This window comes from Carassius gibelio, chromosome B17, assembly GCF_023724105.1.
Source record: "Carassius gibelio isolate Cgi1373 ecotype wild population from Czech Republic chromosome B17, carGib1.2-hapl.c, whole genome shotgun sequence".
Lineage (NCBI taxonomy): Eukaryota > Metazoa > Chordata > Actinopteri > Cypriniformes > Cyprinidae > Carassius > Carassius gibelio.
This window is the reverse complement of record NC_068412.1, coordinates 4592318-4611289: the sequence shown is the minus strand read 5'-3', so window position 1 is coordinate 4611289 and position 18972 is coordinate 4592318. Positions and strand designations below refer to the sequence as shown.

The 18972-nt window shown below is 38.7% G+C and overlaps 1 protein-coding gene across 4 annotated transcripts in view; it reads right to left on the bottom strand.

The window, feature by feature from the left end:
- fermt2 (FERM domain containing kindlin 2) overlaps positions 1–18972 on the bottom strand; it is a 47058-nt gene that overhangs the window by 4541 nt on the left and 23545 nt on the right. The window contains exons 5-16 of one of the 4 annotated variants that reach the window (XM_052579787.1): positions 17988–18020; positions 13256–13481; positions 13072–13174; positions 12414–12521; positions 10661–10795; positions 10046–10095; positions 9622–9746; positions 9438–9544; positions 9022–9240; positions 6793–6813; positions 5724–5848; positions 4938–5079 (exon numbers count right to left, since the gene is read on the bottom strand). In XM_052579787.1, coding sequence (XP_052435747.1) covers positions 4938–5079; positions 5724–5848; positions 6793–6813; positions 9022–9240; positions 9438–9544; positions 9622–9746; positions 10046–10095; positions 10661–10795; positions 12414–12521; positions 13072–13174; positions 13256–13481; positions 17988–18020 — 1394 coding nt within the window. The remainder of the gene's footprint in view (positions 1–4937; positions 5080–5723; positions 5849–6792; positions 6814–9021; positions 9241–9437; positions 9545–9621; positions 9747–10045; positions 10096–10660; positions 10796–12413; positions 12522–13071; positions 13175–13255; positions 13482–17987; positions 18021–18972) is intronic. The other 3 variants (XM_052579789.1, XM_052579788.1, XM_052579790.1) reach the window with 3 other exon arrangements.

Here is an 18972-nt window from a genome sequence, read left to right as displayed (position 1 = left end):
TGCATCATCATGTTTTATGGACAGACCACTGAACTCTGATTCATCATGTGGCTCTCTGTATTACTATGGTGCTTATCGCTGTAAGTAAACAGTATTATTTGACTCAGAATCACAGTATGTCAGATAAGACAAGCAGATCTTCCATAGTTACAGATGGCCTTAACAGACCTTTATCACACTTCTTCTATCCGTTATCTGAAGCGGTGTATCATCACTTCCGCTCCGGTCGCACCACAATCAATACTAATGACAGAATCCTCTCTTTCTTTCCTACTTTAGATGGCATTTCTTTAGAGTTCATAAGTGTAGCTCTGCTTTGTTTACAGCGGTATCCAAGGAAACACTGTCATTTCTGCTCATGGGCTCCACCTGCTGGCAGAGCGTGACTCTGCATCTCATTCAGCTCATCTGCTGTTTCCTTCACATACTGTATGTTTTATGTTGTAGAGTTTCACAAAATTAAAGTCAGACTATTCTGTTTTTACTTCTGATTTAATAATAATAGTCTAATTTAGATTAAAAACTGCTCTTGCAGCATGTATGCGGCATCTTTGTTCGGATCATGATTAAAATGCAGTGCTAGCCTCTCATTTTAAATAGAAAGAGCACAGACAAAGCCTTAGTTTGTTTATATGAAGAGATTTAGTTTATTTGTGTAACTTATTTGATTTGGGGTTTGTTTTCAAATTTAAATTTTGTTTAGTTTTTTTCAATTTCGCAAAGAAATGTGCAGCAATATCCTAATAAAAGGACACCTTTTCATTTACTGTATGTCTTCAATCTCACTTTTGAAAACTGAATCAAAACCGTGAACCGAATAAAATCTTGAGTTGAGTGAATCGTAACATCCCTAAAGATCAGACTGATGCTGTGGGATGAAGGTCCTAAAATATTACGCAGGAGCACAGTGACATGCAGAATGCATATCGAAACAGAGGATGTTTAACCCTACATCTTATATCAACTGCTGAAACTTTCCTATTACCGTATTTTACGGTCTATACGTCGCACCTGAGTATAAGTCACATCAGTCCAAAAATACGTCATGACGAGGAAAAAACATATGTCGCACTGGACTATAGACTGTTTCATCGGGCGCACGCGCCTGGACCTAAGTTAACTTCCGGTCTGTGTTGTGTATATCGGTCTGGCTGCGGTGCCTTCTACAAACACAGTTAAAGGCAAGGTGATGAGTAGACTGAAGTTGAGCTCAGGTGGCTGTGCTGCGGGATGTGTTTCCCATACATTTATTTATTTTTGGAGACTCGCCACAATTTTAAAACTGATCGATTTTCAAAAAGGCTTCGTTAAATAAACATGAGTAACGTAACGTACTGCACGTTTAATAATAATAATTCATTACATTTATATGTTTAAATATCAAAACGAGGCACGGGTGTTTTTATATCGCTGTATTTCTGAAGGAGGACTTGCATGTTATATGCCTGATAAAGCAGCGTGTGAGTGTACCAGCTCTGCTTTGTTTACAGCTGTTACTGGGGAAACCTCTATTTCTCGCGCTTTATGTCTACGACAAAGAATTAATTCGCATTTTCATTAAGCCTGATCCACGCAGCAAACATATTTTGTTTGTTATCAAAAAATATCTACTCTAGAGGGACTTGGCTGTTGTTATTGATTCTATTTGGAGTCTACCGGAAGTTAAGTTAGGTCCACAGTAACGCAGTAACGTTTGTTTATGTTGATACCGTTGAAAACGTCTATAAGTCTCATTTATTTAGAACCAAGAGAAAACATTACCGTCTACAGCCGATAGAGGGCGCTCTATGCTGCTTAGTGTAGACTACAGGAGCACTGAGCAGTATAGATCCCCCTCTCGCGGCTGTAGACGGTAATGTTTTCTGTTAGTTCATTTCTCTTAGTTCATTTCTCTTGGTTCATGTCAAATTAATTTTGATAAATAAGTCACACCTGACTATAAGACGCAGGACCAGCCGAACTATGACAAGAAGTGCAACTTACAGTCAGGAAAATACGGCAGTAAATGTGCAAATGCTTTTGCACATGTAAATGTAAATGTCGCTTCAAAATGTGCACTCTGAATGATATATACATTTACTTCCCAACTAACCTGCTGCAGTCAAGTTCGACCTCTCATTAATGTTTTTCCTCTTACTGATCATATATTTCTTACCTGTTTACATTTTTAAATAAATTTGACTGATTAAAACCCCTACAAAAATTAACCATGGTGTTACTATAGTAAATATGCACTGATTTCCATTTGTATCACCACAGTTCTGCTACACATACCATCGTTAAAGGGGGGGGGGTAAATGCTATTTCATGCATACTGAGTTTTTTACACTGTTAAAGAGTTGGATTCCCATGCTAAACATGGACAAAGTTTCAAAAATTAAGTTGTATGTTTGAAGGAGTATTTTTGTTCCCAAAATACTCCTTCCGGTTTGTCACAAGTTTGGGAAAGTTTTTTTCGAGTATGGCTCTGTGTGACGTTAGATGGAGCGGAATTTCCTTATATGGGTCCTGAGGCACTTCTGCCGGAAGAGCGCACGCTCCCGTATAGCAGAGCACTGAGAGCACAACAGACTTCACTGATCAGAGCGAGAGCGTCGCCAAATGTCACAAAAGGAGTGTGTTTTTGGTTGCCAGGGCAAGACAACCCTGCACAGATTACCAAAAGAGAAACAGCATTAAGGGACCAGCGAATGGAGTTTATTTTTACAGAGCATCAACGGAGTTGTGCAAGTGTTTGTGTTTGTTCCCTGCATTTCGAAGATGCTTGTTTTACAAACAAGGCCCAGTTTGATGACGGATTTGCGTATCGTTTATTTCTTAAGGATGATGCAATCCCAAGGAAAAAGGATCACGATCGTGTGTTGGAACCGCAGGCGGTGAGTAAAACTGCTTCAAATATCTCTGCCTCCTTGTTAGTGCGTCCCCTCCCATCGGAGACCCGGGTTCGAGCCCCGCTCGGAGCGAGTCGTTGCTGCTGCTGCTTTCATTCAGTTTCAGCCTCGGGATCTGATTCTGGATCATAAATAAACGGCTGAATCTGACTGTTAGCCATGGTTTGTTTTGGATTATGTTATTTCCTCACGGTAATGTCACAGCTTCCACATGCTCTCAACGCAAAAGCCGACTGGCGCTCGTGAGTCTTGTGAGTCTCGTGAGTCGAAAAATCGGTACAGACTATCTTTCTCTTATGAATATTATAAAACTAAAGACTTTTTGGAGTTATGAAGGATGCAGTACTACTCTATAGGTACTCAAGATTAACAGGATATTGAGGGAAAACGAGCATTTCACCCCCCCTTTAAACTATGGTTAGCAAAACCTTAGTCAATTTCTATAAGAGATTAACATTGACAGCATGACTTTTAATTCCTCATTTTGGCATAAATATGTGAATTACATAGAAAAGTGAAGTTTCTAAAAAATAACAAATAGAGCATAATATATAGGCTACAAGGTTTAATCTGGCTGCAGAGCAACACATCAGGCGTTGCCTGATATAAAGAGTATCAAAAAACCTGGCCTTTGTTAATAATAGGCTACTCAGTAATGAGATGCCATTAAACATAACTAAAATATACCACCTTTATGTTGTTTCTACATTCATTTGTATGTTCAATGGGATATTGGCAATATATTAATAAGCAATAAATCATGATTAATCACAGAAAATGGCACAAAAAATTAGTTAATGTTTTAATCGACTGACAGACAGCACTAAGTTTAGCCTTTTATAGATGTTGGTGTTGGTAATATTAGTTGATTTTACTGCTGAATATGTATTTTAATTTAATTTCAAATTTTATATGTCCCCCCAGAAAGAGATTGGGTTTAGTTGTGGTTTCATCTGACCAGTATTTCACAAGCTTGTCTAAATGTTGTGCAGCAAACTTCAACATGCTTTATCTTCATCAACAGAGCCTTGCATGATGAGTGCACATACAGGCCATGGTTGTGTGCATTACTTATTGTACTTATTTTTTCTTTGAGACAATTGTAAAGGCTAACTCCAGGTCTTTCTAAAGCCCTCTACAAGAGATCCTTGGGTTTGGACAACTCCTCTAATAATTTTTTCACTTCTCTGTCAGAGATGTTGTGAGGAGCACCGGATCATGGCTGGTTTATGGTGAAATGATGTTCTTTCCACTTCCGGGTTATGCCCCCAACAGTGGGACATTCAGAAGAATAGAAATCCTTCTGTAACCAATGCCAGCAGTATGTTTTGCAACAATAAGGTTGCGAAAGTCTTGAGAAAGCTCTTTACTTTTACCCATCAGGAAATGTTTCTTGTGTGACACTTTGGTCATGAGATTACCCGTGAAGATAGGCCATTACCTGGGACTGAACCAACTATTATTTGGTTTGTTTCTGGTGAAAATTTAATGTCAACAGCACCTTCAGAAATATATTTACTGAGAAAAATGATGATGTGTTCAATAGTTATTTTATTGTTCTGTGGTAGAGTTATGGAGGCCCTTCATAATGCAGAGGTGAACTGCCTGCTCTGCCTTTAGTTAGCAATGGCTCTATATAGTATGCAGTGTTACACAAACAGCTGTTTTACCAAATTCTGCCAAGGAGATATTGAGTGCAGTCCTGTATTGTGATATGGATCATATCATGACTTTAATGGTAATTCACCGCTCTAATGTTCACGAGCCACAGCTTTCTCAGATCAGCTTACGTTAGATTAAAACATTGAGCACAGTAATCATCAGAATATCTCTTCACCTGTGTCTGAAAATGTCCAGATTTTGAAATCAGATGTTAATTTTAACAGGCATTTATTCAACTAGGTGAATAAAGCACACTGAAAAATGAGAACTTCTGGGAATCAGTTCCTCTGTGATAAAGGGCTATGATGTTATGAGGCCATTTACCTGATGAAACGGTTAACACAGAGCCTCATTCATAACCTCATGACCAGTCGAGAGTCTCACCATCTTTATCTCCCAGTTGACGTTCCACTGCTTCATGTTGCTGAAGCGCCAGGTCTTGATGGCGTCTCCTGTGCCGGCGTCCATACGGATCAGTCTGTTGTAGGTGATGCCAATCAGCTCGTCTTTCTTGCCACCCTGGAACCTAATGTGAAGCAATTTAACAATTACATGCTTGCTGTTTATCCAAACAGATTTTGATGAGAAAATGGGAAGAAATGAAAGATATAGGAGAAGACATGAGTAAATGTAGATTGTGTCATTTACTCACCCTCATGTCATTACATACTCATAACACAAAAACCACAAATTACATAGCCCATGTAAATAATGTAGCCCACTCGATTTGTGCACTTAAATTCTTTATAAGCCTTCCAAAGCTATGTCCCCTATTTGTGCAAGGCTTAAAGACTATGTTGTTATGCACTGAAACTCTACTTGGCATGTCCATGAGAATTCATGCAAGAAGTAGCGCTGTCCAATTTGTGAACAATTGATTTCTTGAGCCAAATCTTTCCTAAGAATTGCTTGATCTGGTCCTTGAATCCAACTTACTGACTCAATGGTTTCAGTGATTTACAGATCAGTTGGGGGTTAAAATTACAATGAAAGCATCACTCAATAATTTCTGCAGAAGAAAGTTAATTATATGGGTTTCGAACAACATGAAGGTGAATAAATTATGTTGAAACCAGAATGAACTGTGAACTTTAAAAAGGAGATTTTTATTGGCAAACAGGTAATCGAGATATCTGAGAGACAGAAACGTCAGGTTTAGGCGACACTCACTTGGCAAGAAAATGGGTGACTCCAAACTCGGGCAAGGACTGCCAGGCCTGTATGAAGCGCATCTTGGCCTCGATGAGGCTCATCTGTGCCACGTTCTGATGGGCTTCAAGAATACGGCCGGAGATCTGAGAGATGCATGAGTGAACATTAACACACAAGTGCTAGAAGCCATCATATCTTCAGCAGAAGGTCCTCAGAAGACCACCCCAGAGAAGAATGAAACACCAGACACGTCAATCACCACATGTTACAGTGAACACACGAGATGCTCCTGTTGTTCAAGCATCGCTTATGATCCATTATGACATGCGGCATAACTACTGTCGTTTAGTCCCTATATCCCCAGAACAGAAACATTTTCCCATCAGGAGGAAGGAGTGACGTCACAGGGGTCTCCAGATCAGTTATGTGCCTCATGAAAGCTTCAATCTGAGCTACAGACTCTCTGAAACAGAAGCCCTTTTCAAATACATATCTCCATCAGATTTTAGATGTACTATGAGACAAATGTGTTGATTATAGTGGCAACTACAGAGACCCAGAGAGCACATGGTGAAGGAAGAAAAGGGAGGAAAATCAATTTCAGTGCTTCTGCTTCCTCCTATGAAACTTCACATTCTCTCGCAAATGTATCGCATTCAGCCAAAAAACTTCACGATCTCTTGCAGAACTACTACATTCAAGTACTTTTCCTCGCACCTCATTTTTCCAACACAAACGTTTTGCAAACAAACACTACATTTATCTGGGGAGTGCAAAAGTTTTGAGAGAACGAAAAACGCATCTTTGTTTTTCTACCATCACCATGTCTATTTAGGGCTCTGTGGAAAACTATATTGTGCATGTAAAATAATATAACAATACAATGATTGTGCATGATGATAATATATTTTAGGATATAATCATGCTTAGACTGAAGGAGACACCAGTGACTCAACACATGAAACTTGAGCTTTGGGGTGAGCTACAGCTATAAATGGTGAAGAGGTTAATGGGAGGATCTCTGGAGTAAGACAGCACCAGTGTTAGTGAGTCACGGACATTCACCAGCTGTCAAAGAGTGACTTACCAAGTCCCTGACAAAGCCTGGCTGAGGAGGGTGGAAACAGGAAGAGGAACACGCAGAGGAAACAAGGGAAAAGCAAATCAATGAATAAAGCAGCAAACAAGCAGAATAACAGAGTCAAAACAACCGTTAATGTACAGCGAGAGAAAAGAGCAGGGTGCGTGTGTGAGTTTACAGCAGAGGAGGACCACGAGCATCAGCTGGACAGGAGAGATCGGAGGAGCACAATACACCGAGATCACATTATATCCAGCCGGACTGACTGGACAGATTGAGCAGATGTAGAAACGTGTCCGCTAGCAGAGTTGATCTGACTCCAAGCAGAAGACTACTGTAGTCTGGGGTGATCAAACTGAAGATTCATCCTTGTGATTAAAATAGGACAATCCAGAGGAAGCGGTTTTTGCACTGATCGGTTATTCTCACGGTTTATTATGTTGGCTTGTCAATGCCAACACACTGATCTACTAAGCTTGTTATTCTTCTGAGACCAACTCGTCCTAGAATAATGAAAGCTATGAGGGCCAAACTTGGCACAAACCTCCAGGATGTTGGAGCTCTGTATACTCCATCTTTTCTAACCGATCTGAGTTTCAGAGCTCCAGTGTCAGAACAGTTCCACACACACCTTCACTGAGGGTCAAAAGCTTCATACGATGCCTCTTATAGAAAAAGAGTCATTGTTTGCTATTATTGTAAAATATTGTAAAGCTAAAATATTCTAAAACATTCTAGCAACATGTTAACTCGTACATGCTAAACAGGCAACAAAAGGAAACAGAAAGAAACATGCTAGCAACATAAATCATACCAGCAGTGTGCTAAACATGTTGGAAATATGCAAAAATTTGTGCTAAAAGATGTAAGCGATGTTTAAAACTATGCATCGCTCAGTTACATATTAAAAAACATGCTAATGCATACTAACAAAATCATGATAATACCCATCAGCTATCAGTAGAGGACTATAATGGGGTCAGATGTAGTTTTTATTGGTCTGTCTGTCTTTAACTTCTCGGTGTAAAACCTTTCAAACTTCAATCTTTTCAAATTATTATTAACTTTCAGGCAAGGCTTGTTCAAACCAACATCTAAAAAAACAACAACATTTTAGATCAGATTATCTACAAAAAAAGTAAAAAAAAAAAAAAGTAAAAGAAATAATTTTTAAGCACAAATCAGAAGGTTTTTTAACATATAAAATGGGTTCAAAGTTCATGCTTGAGCTGTAGTTTCTGATAAACCTGAAATGTTAGGTCACACTTCAAACTCTACAGCCTTGACTCCACAAGGTGGCACCACACACATTTAAACCCAGGAACACGACAGAGACCTCTGAAATCCCCCCATTTGGATGAAAACATCCGCTTTCCTGATCGTGCGGAGTCTGGAAGTGAGAAAGTCATCTATCCTGGTTTCCCAAAGTTCAGTGCTTTCTGACCCACGTCCTCCAGGAATAAGATCCCAGAGGAAGCCTCTGATGCATGTATAAGAAGCACTAAGAAATCCTGCAGACTCTGATGACTCTCACAAACAAGCTGCTGTCTTCTTCTCCACACTCCCAGGCATGGCTTGTTTCCTGTAGTTTTTCCCGCCTGTTCTGAAGAGCCCTCTCCTGGGGGGGGTGAGTGAGATGTGAGGACAGGAAGCCCACCATCCCCCAGCATCCCAGAGCTGGACTGAGTCCAGGGTCACTGTAAGACGACACCAGCAGCACAGGAGCCGTCTGTCCACTCCCACACACAGCCCTCCCTACATACTTTCACTTTACTCTCCCTTTCCAATCAACTACAACAACAACTGGACACAAGGGGTGTTCTGCACAAGCAATCCATGCATACATTTTAGATCTGAAACCTTCATTTCTTTTCACTGATTTACACACATTCATGTGGTTCATAATGTCAGAAAACACAAAAATGCATATAAATATAGAAAACAAATTATTCCATTGCTAAGCATATATACCTTTAAAATCATTATTATAATCATTCGAATGCACTTTTTTTGTCAATGAAGCTAAAGACCAAAGTAGCTTAGTTTTGTGACTTCGCATTAAGAACCTGATGTAAAAATGAGCAGCAAAAATGTCAACATCTTTCAACAATGACTTTGCTTCACTTGCATGCATTAGTAAATAAATAAATGAAAACATATTGCTATGTATTAGTATACGAGTCTCTGGACCTGCCTCCCTGTCTGTCGTCAGTGTCGGTCTGTATTCTCTCTTACCTGCTTGTTCTTGTACTTCTTCAGGTATCGTGGAGACACCAGACACTCAGGGTTGATGTCGGTGGTGATGGGCTCTATGATCTGAGGATCAGGATTCATGTGCTGCATCTTCAGGAAGGACAGAATGTTCTGGACCTCCAAGTTGTAGGAACTGTCTGCCATCGTCTTCCCTTTGGAGGCCAAACGGCAAGCAGCCATCCACTGAGCGTACTGCCTCTCCTGAAGGACACGGACAGAGTGCCACGGTTCGTTTACTACCACTGAGATGCTGTTTTTTATAGTTTCAGTTTGAGTTAACCCTGAATTACTTTTGAAGTCTCAAGTAACACGCTCCAGTTCTTTGTAAAGACAAATGAAGACGTGAGTTGATTTATTGCACATTAATGTGTGGCTATCGATAGACGTGTCTCACTCACAGTATCACAGCGCAGCCAGATCTCATTCATACCATCTGCTACAGGAATTAGCAGCTTGATGTTGAATTTCTGAGCGGAGATGTTGACATCTGGTGTGACTTCACAGCCTGCAGAGAGACAGCAGATGAGCTGTGGTAAACACACAGTGTTTGTGAGTGTGTGAGTGTGTGTGGCGAGCGGTCACCTCTCAGGTTCATCTGGTGCGCCGGCGTGCCCTGGGCCTCCTCACGGCTCTTGTAGCAGGAGACGGTGATGTCCTTGAACGTGCACCAGTACTGCTTGTATCCTTTCAGAGTCAGTTTCTTTGGTCTGAGGTATGAGCAAGAGGTCAAAGGGAAATTCCTCTGATAAATCAGGTCTGTGACTCACGCTCTTTCAATATAGCAAAATATAAGCACATTATGATAAGCATTATTAATAAGCAGACACATTTAGCTTGTTTTGCTGCCACTAGTGTAGAGGAAATGACAATATTTACACTTTAAATGGACTAATACATAGAGTCTATATGTGTGACAAAAAGCCTTGCTTTTTTATTATTATTTGCCTTGCACTAATTAAAGCTTATGAGACCAAAAACAATAAACCTCAGCAATCCTTCAACTCACTTGAAGACTTTGACGTAGTCAGCCAGTTCAGGAATTGATGTGATGTCACCCTGAGAACACAAAGTGTATTAATAAAGTTATAAAAGTCACAGTAAGAGAAATATTCAGCATGCTTCTTATGATTAGACTCTGTCTGCAGTCTAATGCTGTGCACTCAAACTCCAGAGGATATGAATCGCTTACACGATCAAACCAGTCATTTTTGAAAATTATTCCTTTGTTTGAATGACTTAGTTTGAAGTAATACTTGGTGATTTTGTTATGGAATGAAAAGCAACGTGAATAATATTTCTAATGTCTACAGTCGTTCCTCATAATTAACGTTTAATGTGATGTATATCGTTGCTGGTTAACTGTGGTGTTATATGTGTGCCTCAATCCTGAGCGAGGGACTGTAAGTTATGAGCAAACAATTTTTTTTTTTGCGATTGTTAATTTCTGTTCAAAATATAATGTAATGTGCTTGCAAAATATAGTTGTCTGTGCTCAAAACTTACAGTTCCTTGCTCAGGATTGAGGCACACATATAACGCCATAGTTAAGGAGGTTGGAGCGTTTAGATGAAGTATTTGTGATGAACTGAATGAAGGATCATTATTGCATGTGTTGCAGTACCAGCGTGTTGGACGTCTTTCCTCCCTCCAGAGTGATCTCCAGATCCGACAGAGCCGCATCAACCTCATCGATCTCCTTCTCACTGTTGTTCAAGTGATTGTCTGAAGACATGATGGACAGCTTGTTGATGTGGTACTGCAAAAACAAAACAAAAAAAAAAACACAAAAAAAAACACGCCATTACCATTTATTAATTCATTATATTAATATTGTAAATTCTTTTAGATTTAACCCTCTACCACATCTAATTTAACCAAAAAATGAAACAAATTGTCAACTTAAAAGTTAAAAAGTATTTTTAAAATGCATGCATGTGAATTATTTTATTTTTTTAGCATTTTCATGAATTAGATAAAATTATTCACACACTTCCTCTGTTCCAGAGCTGCACATCATCAAACTCTTACAAAATAAATTAAAATAAAATAAATTAAATATTTACTTCGACCTCCCAACAGGAAAAATATTCACTCCTGTCCCACATTTCGCAAGCTACACTATTACTTGGTGATTTTCACAATTAAATAAAACTGAATTCGTCATTTTAAATGTGTTTTTTAGATTTGAAACCTTTATGCAATGGTGAAATGTAACTGTTTTATATTTGTTTTCATGGAATGGTTTTAAACTGTATTCATACATGCTGCAAAAATACTTACAAAATAAATTACAAATAAAAAAAGCTAATGTAATATGTACTTTGACCTCCAGGAATGACCAGACAACATTTACATTTGTTTATTATTTTATAATTTTCTGTAAAAGTGTTATTTTAATATTCTTCTTCATTTTTCAATGGGTTTTCAATTCAAAATAAAAATTAAAATATTTATATATATATATATATATATATATATATATATAGTCTTCATTTTAATTTAATTTATTTATAATTTTCTGTATCAGTGTTATTTTAGTATCATTGATACACTAGTAGTTTTTTTTCCCCAATGAGTTTTCAATTTAAAATAATATATATTTTTATATATAACAGTACTCATGTATTAGTTTGAAGCATGTGACTTCATTCTCCTAATTACGATGAGCTGTCAATCGATCCCCATGGTGCTACAGCAGACAGTTGGACTACAGAAGCAGATTTCACTGTACGCTGATGACAGATCTGCTTTCAAAATAGAGGCTAAGGGGTATGTCATGTCACCATCTCTCTGCTCAGATAAGAGTAGTTAGTAGGTGAATGACACACAGATTTCTCTCAGCGGTTAACAGCCTCGCTATAATGCTGGCTAAACTTAGAGCTGCTGATGTTTGACAGCGCTGAGCTCTTCTACCCAGAGACACGTTCAGAGACAGACTCGTATCCTCCAACTGAACGTGGTGTGGACGGATGGGGAGGGACAGACGGGACTAATTTAAACTCACTGTACGTAAACAGAGAGAGTCGACTCCACTGGTACACCTCCACAATCCCTGCTGGACACTGAGACTCTGGGTGGTCTCCCATGTCCCTCCTCCCTCGGACAGACGCCCGCTCTATATTTACATGATGTGAAGACAGTGAGGCGTCCTGAGGTGTTAGCACTCAACATTTATGAGGGTCTGAAATAGCAGGGTCATCACTGGCCAAAGGTTTGCACGCTGCAGATGCTACACAGTCAGGCACAGAGCCCAACCAATTCATTAACAGGGCCAGAGGACCCGAGTGAAGACTGTACACTGTCAAACAGTGAGCTTACACAGCAGTCCTAACAAACCGAGCATAAATGCAGCCGTGGCTGGGACGTGCAGGTACCTGCAGGGCGGCGAACATCATCATCTCCTCCTCGGTGCATTCGATCTCCTCCAGCAGGATGGCCCACTTGCCCTGCTCATACAGCTGGTTCACCCTGATGGCATCATACTGCAGGGGTCAGGAGAGGGTTAAAACATGACACCACAACACCACTTCCATCACACCGTCCTGACAACACAAGTGCGTACATCCCTACAGGTGAGCATAATGCACACTGTAAATAACTTACTCATATACAACCTTAAAGAGCTCATGAAATGCAATATTTTCTGTTTCCTGAGGTGCACTTATAATCTTAGTATGGTATTTGAATTAAAAATGGTCAATGTAGAAATAAATTGTCATTTTCAACCCACATTTTTAGCTTCTGATCTGAACACTGTTGAAAGGGGCGTGTCCACTGTGAGACACTGCTATGATTGGCTGATATCTTTGCATATGAAATGAGCATTAGATGTGGAACTCTCTTGAAGACTTTTATTATGCCAGGATGAACTAATGAGGAAAAGTGTTGATTACAGCATTATATTTAAAGCATCAAAGCACTGCACTGAAGTCATGTACATGACCCCTTTAAGAGCTTGTGTGTAGTTCTGGACTGCCCTATTCAGCATTGTGTGCATACGATTATACATGAAAAAGTGCAAAAGACACTGACCTTTGGGTTGAGGTCAAAGAAGCTGTGATACTTGAACCGGAGCAGAAGAACCTCGTTCTCCTTCACATCCTGCTCCATCAGAGATCTGGAGGAGTCCAGCCACCTTCACAAACACATTCAGAGGAAACTGAGCACAAGCTCCTGGATCACAGAGTCTTCTCACACCACATCTGTCCCAGCTTACCCCTGGTTGATCTTGGCCTTGTCCAGGAGGGACTGTGGTTTGTACATCTTGAGCAGGATGTCAGGTGAGGTGATGGGCTGGCTGACAGCGAGGATGCTGGGATTGCCTTCTGACAGAGGACTGTCTCCGAACCACGCTGAGGTGGGGGACAGAGGGCTGCCGTCCCGAGAGTCATAGGTAGGGGTCATGGTCTTGCTGTAAAGTCCAGGACTAGAATAGATGCTTCCTGAAACGAGAGTCACCCATCAGTAACCGCCCAAAACAGCCGTCAAACACATTCACACGACAAGCCTGATGGAGGACTGGGCAGAACAACGGTTATTTTAATGTGTAGTCCAGTGGAGAGTGATTTAGGTTTTGTAACCAGGGTGTAACTGTAGGTTATTTGTGCCTTTCATGCAAAAGAGCAATTTGGTGCATTTATAAAAAAAATACTGTCTTACATATTTACAGCCACTTGGCATGTAGATTTTTTGACTTGGGTTAATCATCATTTTTTGGTTTTGTTCCGTTAAACTACAAAAATAATACAAAGATTAAAAATAGATTATAATATTACACAAATAACACTGATACAGAACAAATTTTAATAGCTTTGGATCTTTTTCATATTTGCTCCAATAGCAATAAAAGTTTACATAAGAGGGAAACCATATCAAGATAATATTGGTCAGAAGAGAGAAATGTGTCAAATTTTCATGCTTTATGCAATTTACTCCAATGCATATTATAAAAAAATAAAAAAAATAAAATATAAATGGACCCCTTTTACAGACTGCGGTGTGTAGTGCACAGTCCATAAAATAAAAATTATAATAATAATTTAATCAATTTATTAAAAAATAGTTATGCAGTTTATTTAACTCCGGTCCGGTCTGGTTTCTACTCTGACATCATTTGTTGTGAATACTCTTGTTTTCTGGTTTGATTCAATTACATTTTAAATAAAAAGGTAAAGAATTTAAGATTCAATTAAGATTAAAATTTAAAGATCTTTTTTTTTTTTTTTTTTTACATTTATTTTTTGGTTAAATGTTCTGCATGAATAACTAGTTCAGATGCGGTCAGGGTTTTGTCATCCCGCCCCCTCCAGCCAGATACTGTAGTAAATCCAGTTCACACACAAACACTCATTCCCATGACTGCTCAGTTCTGATGAAGGCAGCATGCAGAAAACACAGTTTGCGAGTGCACATCCATCAGCATGAGGCGTCTGCGAGGAGTCTGACATCTCGATGAACTCAGAGCGTCAGCACCGTTACAGCTGTTATCATCACACACCATTAACACATTCAGTCCATTAGTGCAGCACCATTCTTTAAACACTTCAGTCAACTGCAGCACTTTTACCAATCCACATGAGCGCCTCAAACTGCACAGGTCCTGCTGGTTATTATTAAATGGAGACACCTAGATGTTAATTAATACTGTACAGTTACAGTGTCAGCTGTTCTCCAGTATGTGATGACACAACACACACAGAGACTAACTATAACCTTCATCTGACGACTAGAGCTAGTGAAACATGACACCTAATGAACTAGATCAATTAAAGGAAACTTTAATGAGTCTAAGTGTCCTTTATATACACTTATTATGTAGCAAACATTTATAAAAGTTAAGAGAGGCTGTTTGATGTTGTGAATATAATCACAACAGAAGGAGACACTTAATGGACCTTTAGTAACTAACTATATAAATGTCATATATATATATATATATATATATTAGATTATTGGAGTATGTTGTACAAGAAAATACTATTTTAGTTTTCTTTCATGTTTACGTCGTACAAGGTCTTATTTTCTTTGTAATTAATTGTGAAACTTATTAGAAACTTCTGAGTGAAAACATTATCATATAAGCCATCAGCGTCAAACATCTTTAGAAATAAAATAAAATACTGCATTGGATTTAGAAAATAAATCTGAACAATTTTTGAAAGAAAATAAGCAAATTCAATATATAAGATATATGAAAATGAATCATTTTAAAGCTCTGACAGGCCACAAAATGTCTTAAGACTGTGTGAGCAACAATGCAATGCAAAAATAAACTTCTGCTAGCGGTGCAAAGATGCAATTTAATGTGAAGACACAATCATCATCTGTCAACTGAATAGACCTGTTTATCTACGGTCATAAATTTAGACAAATCAGAGTTACACTACACATTCTTCTCTAACCACTCAAGCCAAACACAGAAGCAGAAGCGCGTATGTGTCAGTGAGAGGCCACAGTCATGCAGAGGGACAGGAAGTGCTCGTGAGGTGGCAGAGGTCATGAGAAAACACTCCAGAGGGAGGATCGAGCCCTTCTCAGAAACGCAGAGGAAGGTGGTTTGGATGTTTGTTCAAATTAATCCTGATGCACAAACACACACCACACTGAAGCTTCAGCTCAGACTCATGCTTGAGGGCACGGATAAAACCAGGAACCAAATGCCAAACTGTTTTACTAATATATTAGATAACAACCGTGCTGCAAGGCCTCTTATATTAATTCAGAATTTCCTCTAATTATTTTGGCTCAAACTTGCAGACTCTATTCAGACTGTTTTTAGTGCTGCTTTTTTATGAACTTTAATAGCTTTTAATATTAAAAGGTTAGTTTACTCAAAAATGATCATTGTGTCTTATCCTCAACTTTGTCGTTGCAAACCCATAAGATTTTGCTCATGTTTGAAACACAAATGAAGATGAAACCTGAGAGACTTCTGTTCCTCCGTTAAAAGTCCATGCAGGCAAAACTTGGATCCAAAAGGAAACCGTATGAAGAGAGTGGTTTAATCCACGTCTTCTGAAGAGACACAATGGCTTAATATGAGAAACAGATCTAATTTAGGCTTGAATTCATATACAAACACTGATCAATGCATCAGTATAATTCACCAAAATGAATTTGACTGAAAACGAGACTGTGAGGGATAGACTTACAGTATGGCATGCGTTGTATAAAGGTTTATAATTGTTTTATGGGCTAAAAGAGTTTCTAGGTCCACTGAAAGTCTTCTGGAATGATGTTTCTTCAGCTGAACATTTGGTATGCTGTTAAAAAGCGTACAGTACATATATCCCTCTCTCATTAGCGAGCGCACATATTAGCTTGGCATACGAGAATGACCCTCATTGGCTCTTGCAGAAGTCTATATGTGCTTGCATGACTCATGAGAATGAACCTCGTGGAGCATCATATTTACATTCTGACATTAAATCTGTTCATCAAGCAAAGAAATCTGTATGTCCTCAGAAGACTTGGATTAAACCATTTTACATGGATTACTTTAACAGTGTATTTATTTATTTTTGGTCATTTCATTTTTCAAGCATTGATAGAATGGACTTTCAGATGAGGAACAGAAACTATCCATTTAAAGTCTGTTGTACTGAAACTGTGACTGTTGCTTCTTAAGCCTGGCTTCATTTCGAGAGCGAGTCAGATGGTGATTCAGTAAATGCTCTGAACGATTCAGTAAAGCATCAATGCCACTTCTTTCCACCAACATGGCTCCTCTGGTGGTTTCTGGGCTGGTGCCCACACATCTCACTCATTCCACCATACAAACAGCAGTTCTGGGTTGGAAACACTAGTTACAGTCCATTCCTAAAACCATCCTGACTGGAAAAGTTTAAAAGTCAGAGACCTTAAATTGAGAAAAAAAAAAACTAAACCAAATTCTAAAAGAAGTCTAGACACTCCTTATATCTGCTGGCTTTAGTTGAATGTATAAAGAGCGCTAAATTTGACAGATTCTTGGAGCAATTCATTAAAAGAATAAATGCAAATATAGTCACATGCTTGTGGATCGGACTACACTGGTCACACTGTATGCTGGCTTCTGTGTGCAGACTGCAGGACAAAACATACACTTTGCATTTATTTTAATAGAAATACAATTTGTTAAATGAATTTACAATTCAAAAACCACAACTCAGATAAAGTATAATTTGTTTTCTGTGGTGTTGGAGATTCAGCAGCTGTAAATGAAACGAGTTGCAGGGACATTAATCTTAGCCTTAGGTGTGCATCAATATCTGATTTCCATACTGAGCATTCTTTCTTTGCATTTATTTGCATGATTAATTTGTTATAGCCTTTTCCTGTATTATTATTTCCAATCCCTGTGTATTTGACTTTATTTGGACCACTATTGTTTTGCTGCCTCGCGAGAACTGGTATTTCCTTCCTTCCAACTGCAGCCAAACTTCTGCAGCATGCTCTTGATCAAAGCTCAAGGTTCTTCGTAAGTTACATGTATTCCATACAGAACCCTGAACCTTAGTAAACTTACAGCTGTTCAGTGCACATACATGCTGTCCATCAAGTGCATCATAATATGCCTGCTTGTGTTTATAACCAGTCATGGTCAACTTCAGATAAAAGCTTGAATAATCAATGTCAGTATTGGCTGCGTTAAAAAAATTATAATAATTCCAAGCAGCATTTGCTGGGTAGCTCCTTGACATGATCCTTCAGTCTTTTATCCCTTATTTTATTTAGATTTTAGGACAAAGCGATACCATTGAAACAAGCAAAACTGAGAACCGATAAGGGAGTGTAAGGGAATGCAGTGTTTGGGCAAAGCTCATCCCATGACCCTCCTCACTGAAGCAGAGAGTCAGGTGACCAGAGGCAGGGCTTTCTCAGGGTCAGCCGTGGTCAGGTGACTGCTCAAGCTGCGTGAGAGGAGGTGAAGGAAGCAATGCAGGAAGACAGAAAACAGTGAGCCTTACCTTTTACCGGTCCAATGTATAGTATCTCAGAGGCTTGAGAAATGGAAGGAAATGGAGAAAAGAAAAAAAGAGAGAGAAAGAGGGGGAATGAAAGGATAGATTAAAGAGATTAACAGCTTGGAGGAAAAGGAAAGCGTTACCATGCAAAATGAGACAAGACATCACAAGTAGACCAAAGTTTCAAAAAGAAAAGAACTAATATCTCAAATAAATAAATGAATAAAAAGTTCAGGCAGAGGGTAGACAGACCCAAGATGTTCATACACATCCTTAAGAAGAAGAATCACATTTTGCATGTTCATTAAACTCGTTCACTTTTCACTAGGGTTGCACCCTAATAGTAGACCAAAATTTGTATTAGTTATAAAAAATTAAAACAGGCGGATTCACTCAGTCTGTGACTAACAGATCGCTAACAGTTAGACTACGGTAATAAAGTATATCAGGCTGGACTTCCAAACACTCGCCTATCATTCATCGACCTCAAATATGGATTATCATCTGAAATATTTAAGTATTAATAACTTGACATAGCTGCTCAATCTAATGTTGATCTAAAGAAATGTGCGCTATTGTGTCTGTGTGGAGCGTGTAGCTAAAATACTGGTCATTTGTGGTCATAAAGATAAGAGTGATACATCTTTCAAATCTGTAAAGACTCTACGTTTATTTGTGTTGCGCTTTTGTAAAATATGATGTGCTTTCTGTGTGAATTTGAGTGCAAAACTCTGTGTATATCTTTGCCTTAAAGACATTAAAAAGAAAGCACTAGTTTATCAAATTATTAAAATGTTAATGCTATCTCCTTACGGTTTTTCCCTGACACATTCATAATTATTACTTTTGCAGTGTGCTTCACGGTACAAGCTTTATTCTTATTAGGTTATAGGCTCATAATAATGATTTAAATGGTTTATTAATAAATGTGCAATTAGTCAATTAATGCTTCAAAATGAACACATACATTTTTACCTATAGAAAGTAT